The sequence below is a fragment of the Rhinatrema bivittatum genome, chromosome 15 (genome assembly GCF_901001135.1).
Source record: "Rhinatrema bivittatum chromosome 15, aRhiBiv1.1, whole genome shotgun sequence".
Lineage (NCBI taxonomy): Eukaryota > Metazoa > Chordata > Amphibia > Gymnophiona > Rhinatrematidae > Rhinatrema > Rhinatrema bivittatum.
The window spans coordinates 32,411,525-32,418,092 of NC_042629.1; the positions used below are offsets into that span (position 1 = coordinate 32,411,525).

General features: G+C 42.9%; 1 protein-coding gene across 2 annotated transcripts in view; it reads left to right on the plus strand.

The window, feature by feature from the left end:
- The window catches only part of DSCAM (DS cell adhesion molecule), a 569,269-nt gene extending 563,973 nt beyond the window's left edge, over positions 1-5,296 (plus strand). For both annotated transcript variants that reach the window (XM_029579019.1, XM_029579020.1), the window contains one exon: positions 4,898-5,296. In XM_029579019.1, the coding sequence (XP_029434879.1) occupies positions 4,898-5,235 (338 nt within the window). In that variant the 3' untranslated portion in view covers positions 5,236-5,296. The remainder of the gene's footprint in view (positions 1-4,897) is intronic.
- The last annotated feature ends 1,272 nt before the right edge of the window (positions 5,297-6,568 follow it).

The window sequence follows — 6,568 nt, forward strand, 5'->3', positions numbered from 1 at the left end:
CACGAGTTATAACTTTAGTATGAAAGGAAATGAAAAATAAGAAAACAACATGAAAAAAGAAATTGATAAAAAAAAGCCCAAAACAAAATGTTTTGCCTTGCACACAATATGGGCTCTTGAAAATTGCCCCCTTAAAAAAAAAAGCATTATCTTCAAATTAAAAGATCAGTTCTAGAGTTTAATGAATAATGTAGAATGTTGTATGAAGGTGAGATCTTTTTATTGGATTAAGTATAATAAATTTGTGACTAGCTTTCAAGTCACAAATGTATTAAAGTAGTCCAGTGTAAAGGTCTGACTTACAAACTGATTTGTTGACCTTCATTGCTGTGTATTTACATAGAACCAGACAACTTCATCCAAGATAGCCTCTGCTATATCTTTCCCTGCCCTCTGGGCCTGTCACAAGAGCATTAGCTTGGGGCAGTTCTAAAATACCCCAGAAGAGAAGCTTAAATCTGATCGAGAAACTTCCAAAAGCCCCTAGTCTACAGTGTCAAGATTAGGTGTAGAAGAGAGTTAGCAATAAGCAGAAATGGAAGTATGGTGAGAGGAAACTGGAGTAAGTAGAAAATGTTCTTGTGAAAGGTGGTGAAGGTGTGAACCCTAGTTGCTGTGGCGTAGTTGACGCAGCCTCATAAGTGAACCTACAAGGCCTGTGCCAACAGCTGGTGAATGAGCCCTAAAGCAAGACAGGCTGGAGCTTCAGTTATACCAGCCTCCTCCCCTGCAGGTTGAGCCCTTGGGTTCTGGCAGCCGGCAGGGCTTAGGTGGATCCCTAAGGTGGTTAGGTAAACAAGTCCAAGGGTACACCAGGGTCAGAGCAGTGATAAGACTTGAGTCAAAGGCAGGCCAAGGTTGGGACAGGCTGCAGACAGACATGGTCAGGTGCAAGCAAGACTTCAGGTAATCATGGTCAGGTCCAGGCACAAGGGCAAGATCTGGAAGTCAGGCCAAGGTTGGACGGAGACACAGACAAGGCACTGGACAAGATGGACAGGACAAGGAAGACTGAACAAGGCAAGGCTAGATGAGGCAAGACAGGAGCCAAGAGCAGGGGGACATTGCTGGATCAAAAACAAGAAAAAAGAACACCCTGATGAGGATGAGGGCAAAGGCAGGCCATAAGTTAAGAGAGAGAGAGTAATTTACCAAACCTTTTAACATGAGAATGAGTAGAAGTAAACCAACACAAAATCTGCAAGTATTGGATATGGAAGTGAAGCAATGAAAAACTAATCGGATCACACTGCCCTAACCAAACAGTGTAATGCAAAGGCAGATGGCCAGTGTAGAATTGGAAACGGAGGGGAAAACAGAGATGAGAGCATACATACGCTCCAGAATTTGGTATATGTATGATAGAATTAAAAGAACAAAAAGTTGCAGGTGAGACCTTTTTATTGGACCAACTTAACACATCTATGACAAGCTTTCAAGTTACCCTCTCTTCCCAAGATCAGTGGAGAAGCAGTGCAGTTATAGTCCAGCTAGGTTTTAGGCTGCCTACATGTGTCATTACAGCTCAGTGAAAAGGAAGGGGGGAATGCCAGAGGTGGTGAGACAGATTTTCTCTTGAAAGAGCCTATATCCAGTATTGAGTGAGGAAGCAAGTGTCCTTACTGAAGGTAATTTTCAAACACCCTGCATAGCGGTAAAGTCTGTCTGTGCATTGTCCTTGCAGACTTTAACCAAGAATTTTCAAAGCAAACTTGAATATAAGTTTGCTTTAAAAGTGCTGAGGGAATTGGAAGAGTACGCACACATGGCCTCTTGTTTAAAGTTTCACCTTCTCTTTGGAGGGCAAAACTCAGGGACATAAATTTATGTGTACAATTAAAAAAAAAAATATATATATATATATATATATGCATATAAGTGCCAACACCATGCTGTCCCCAGCCTCCTGGAATGCCTCTTCTCAGTGTGCATAATAGTACACGTGAATCCGGGTTATGCACTTACGTTTACGCACACTGAGCCCAGGTCAGTTTTAGAACAGTCATTCACATGCACAAAACGGGGTTTTATGTGCATAAATGGCTTAGAAAATGTATCTCCTTGTGGCCTTGTGTGTTTGTTTCAAAGTGTGTCATCATCCCAATTTCAGATGTTTTTTCTGTTCTTGTGTACTCCTAAAGTTCCCATGATCTTCCTTTTACCGATGTAGCATGCATCTTCCCATTTTTTGCACTGGATCATGTACACTGTATTCATGAATGCGAACTCTTTGTTCTGTATGTCTTAACCATGTGCTTAGCAGCAGGGTCCTGTGACGTGCGCTGGCGCTGTTTGCATCATGGTATCGTGTAGGGTTTTGGGTCGTTTTCTTCTCTTCGGCTTTCTGTCTAGAGCTTACTCCTTAAGATTTTGATTCAGGTTGGGTGTTGGGTGAAAGGCAAGAACTAAAGTACAGGAAATGTTTCTTTCAGTAACTCGTTCTGCAGGGAGTACTGGCTGTTGGTCTTTTAGGATTTTCTTTAGGTTTTCTAGCTCCAGATTGTAAGTTATTACAGGTGATATCCACTCCATGGTTTTCTTTTCCTTGCATTGTAGTAGGTTTCCCCAAATCAACTCCAAGAAAACTGCAGTTTCACACAGAACACCCAGGGAAACCTACCACAAGAAAAAGAAAACTATGGAGCGGGTGCCACTTACAGTAAAAGGAAAATCATAAGACTTACAACGAGTATTACTGGAGAACAATAACTGGGAAAAAAAAAAACCATTCCCTGGTCGCCTCCGGTTCTTGCCTTTTGAGAACCACCTAAACCTGCAACAAAAACTTAAGGGATACGCTCCAAACAGAAGAAACCGGCACAAACCCCTCCAAGGCCGCCTGATGCAAGTTGCACTAGCATGCATAGAGATTTGAGCTGTTTATTCATTGCCTTTCAGCCAGAACGAGTATGGTGGAATGATGCAGCTTGGCTGTTGGTAACGGACTTTTTCCTGTGTGAGGGATGGAAACTGGAGCTGTGACTCTTGCTGCATCTGTCAGTTCTCTTTCTCTCTGCAGATGTCTCTCAGTGTCTGTTGTTGCTTGAGATCTCAAAAGCTCTTCGTATGGAGTAATCCACTTGAGTCTGATTGTAGGATGCAATGCATTGGATAGGTTGTAAAATGCTTAAGATTTTCATCTCCTGTAGTCCAAATCATGAAGTTGACATTGATGTACCAGTGATACCTGAAAGGCTTGTTGTGGTAACTACTTAGGAATGTGTTTTCCATATCCTGACACAAAATGTTTGGCATAATGTGGTGCTTTGAAAGGTGAATTTTTAAAAGCCCAGCGCACACTCAAATTCGGGGATGCGTGAAGAAGTCAGGGTGATGTGCGCCGCCTATATCTTAAAAGCACCCATATACCCTCATAAGTGCTGCAGTGCACACATCTCAAAAGTTTCCAAAGGGCGGGGGCGTGGTCCGGGCATGGATGTGGGCGTTTCGGGGCCTGGCCAAGAGAGATCCCCTGCCGAGTAACTTGACTTACACGTCATCTGTAGTAGAAGTAAATAAAATAAAAGGGATCGAACCATTTCTGAGGGGTTTAAAGGCTCGAGGGTAACTGGGGGGAGAGTAGGCTATCAGACTGGGGGGAGGAGGGGATGCTGGAGGACCTAGCTGTAAACTGGGCAAACTGGTGGACAAACTGGGAATGGCGTGCATGCTCACCCCTTTTTAAAATCCCCCGATCTACACGGTAGAAGTGGGATTTGCGCACCCTTGCGCATGGCCATTTAAAATTGGGCGCTCATGAGCATGCGGCCAAGTCATTTTATGACATGTACACATATACGTGCAAGTTACAAAATGGCCACGTCCCTGGGCGCAGACCGCACATGTGCAAATGTGTGTGTGCCCGCGCACCGGTTTGAAAGTTGCTGTTATAGAGTCCCATAAGCTGTAAATAGAAGTCATTATTGAAGCTGAAGTCGATATGGAGCAGGATGAATTAAACTGGTTTTGCAGAAGTTTTTGCGGTGTATTGGTGGTGGCTGTCCTTAGGACTTTTGTGGCATGCATTTATACCATCACATCCACTGTGAAAATGATGGGGTCAGGTAGTAGCTACCTGAAGTTGTTTAAACTCATTAGAAAGTCTGAGGTGCCTTGTATGAAGCTGTTTGCGTTTTTGTACTAGGAGTTTGAAGATCCCATTAACTAGTTCAGATATTTCATCTGTGAGTGCGCCAGTACTAGATAATAGATATAATTGGTCTGCCAAGGGCCCCAGATTTGTGGCTTATAGGTAGCAGCTTGAAAGTACCAGTAGAGGAGTGGATTGCTATTGGGGCAACCACAATTGTTTGCTCAAGCACACGTATAGTAAATACATATTTCAAGTTTATGCAGTCATGGCCAACTGCATGGCAGTCGGCAAGACAGAAGTGCCGCCAATGGACCTTCAGTAAGAGATCGAGGGAATTCCACATTCTGCTGCCCAGGCAGGCATTCGAGTTTGGGAAGCAGATGTCTGACAGCTTTGTTTGGGAGAACTTGTGGCTTTTGTTGTAACAAGGGAATGGTTTGGAGATGAACCAGTAGCAGATACTCTAGGAGTTTTCTTTTCCTTCTGATGCATAATGCCACACAAACCTTACACTGATTCTGGGAGAAGATCCCCAAGTCTAAGCAAGCTTTGACAGGTTCATGTGTAGGAAGAGCAAAGCTTCAGAAACTGGGAATAAAAGTTCCCTAATATTGGCCAGTAGTGGGTGATCCTCTGTTACCAATGTTGCATTTGTAAAACAAGAGCAAACTATTGCAGTACATTGCCAGCACTGACCATGACAAAGCTTGGCCTCCAATACCAAACTGTTATGCTTCAGCTGTTATACAAAATAAAGACCTTGGTTTTTTGTTTTTTGTTTTTTTTTTCTGTTCTCTTCCACAGGTGACCTTATGCATTTGCCACCATATCTTCGAATGGACTTTTTATTAAACCGAGGTGCTGCAAACACCAGAGACCTGGGTCTAGGGCAGGCCTGCTTGGAACCTCAGAAAAGTCGGACCCTGAAGCGCCCGACGGTCCTAGAGCCAATCCCCATGGAGAACCCCACCAGCAGAGAAGTGCAGTCATGGCAGCCAGGAGCCGGCGCAACATTACCTCAGCGTGAGGGGGTGGAACTAGGACAGGCGGCCAAAATAAGCAGTTCCCAAGAATCCCTTCTGGACTCCCGGGCCCATTTGAAAGGGAATAACCCCTACACAAAGTCGTACACTCTGGTATAACAAAGCGAAAAGGACGGACAGTGACTGTACAGAACAACGGAGACAAAAAAAAAAAAAAAAACTTCAAAGCAAAGCTACCTTTTTTTACTGAATTCCAATATTTATAATTAAAATAAAAGAAGCTTGCCAAAATATTTAAATTTACAGACCGTGAAAAGACTTTTCTGGTTATTTATTTTTCCGTACAGTTCCCAGCTTCATCTGAGCAGTTCTTTAACAGTTTTTCGCAAGCGGAAACGGGTAGAAGTCCTTTTTTTTTTTGTTTTCTTTTTTGACTTCCTGAGCCTGCTGGCGGTTTTAAATCTGTTTTCTACAAAGTGCATGGGGGGGGGGGAGGAAGCAAAGACCCGAGCTAGGTATTCTCACAGAAAATTCCAGCACATGGGGAGGGAAGGGGCCTAAAGAGAAAAAAAAATAAAAATTAAAAGTCACCTTATCTGTGGATTTATCAGGGACATTGATATAGGGAACAAATATCTGTAATCAGTTTTGCACATTTTAATTAGAAAATGGAGATCTCAATCTATTCATTAATTATTTTGTTAATTAGGATGAGTGGTGTCCATGCAGGGGAACAAGACTCTTTATTTAATTTGATGAAACACTCTTTACAGTTTTGTCTATGAGAAATAAAAGGACCCTCTGCGTCCCCCTGAGACACTCGCTTTGCCTTTGCTGACTGAAGTTGGTCTTAATGGGTTTAATAAGGTGGTAAGAATCCGTTTTCATCATTAAGCTACCTCTAGCTATTTGGTCTTATTATATTTATTTCCATAAAGGAGGAACTGAAGAAAATTCATGGTAAGTGAAAGAATATTGTTTGTGTTTTAAAGACAAGAGATAAAGACACTGACGTTTAGAATCTGTCAACAGGTGAAGGCCTCCTGGTCCATCTAGCCTTCCCAATCTCTCTTTCTGTTACAATATCATAGGCCATACTTAATCTCCGACTTTACCCTGCTTGTCCCGTGATTACATGAATTCCAGTATTCCTTAATTAACCTGAGCAAGAATGAAAAGTCGGATGGAGTTTTGATGCACTGTAAATGAGTGAGGCACAATATGCCATCAATGACCTTGCATAACGTGACACACATTTTCACAGGCCGGAATGACTAGGTGGTGTTGCTGCCCACATTCACGTCCCAGAAAAGGACCACAACGCAGGTAATCATAAGTTGTATCTTCCTGCATTCTTGAGGGTGATTTGTGCCCTTTCAGCAGCTGCAAACTTTTCAAAGAGAACCTGCAGCAGATGATGTTATTTTGGATGGCTACCTGCATGCCTATTCCACTGGCCGATATAACAAAACCCGTGCCTGAGCAATAGGAA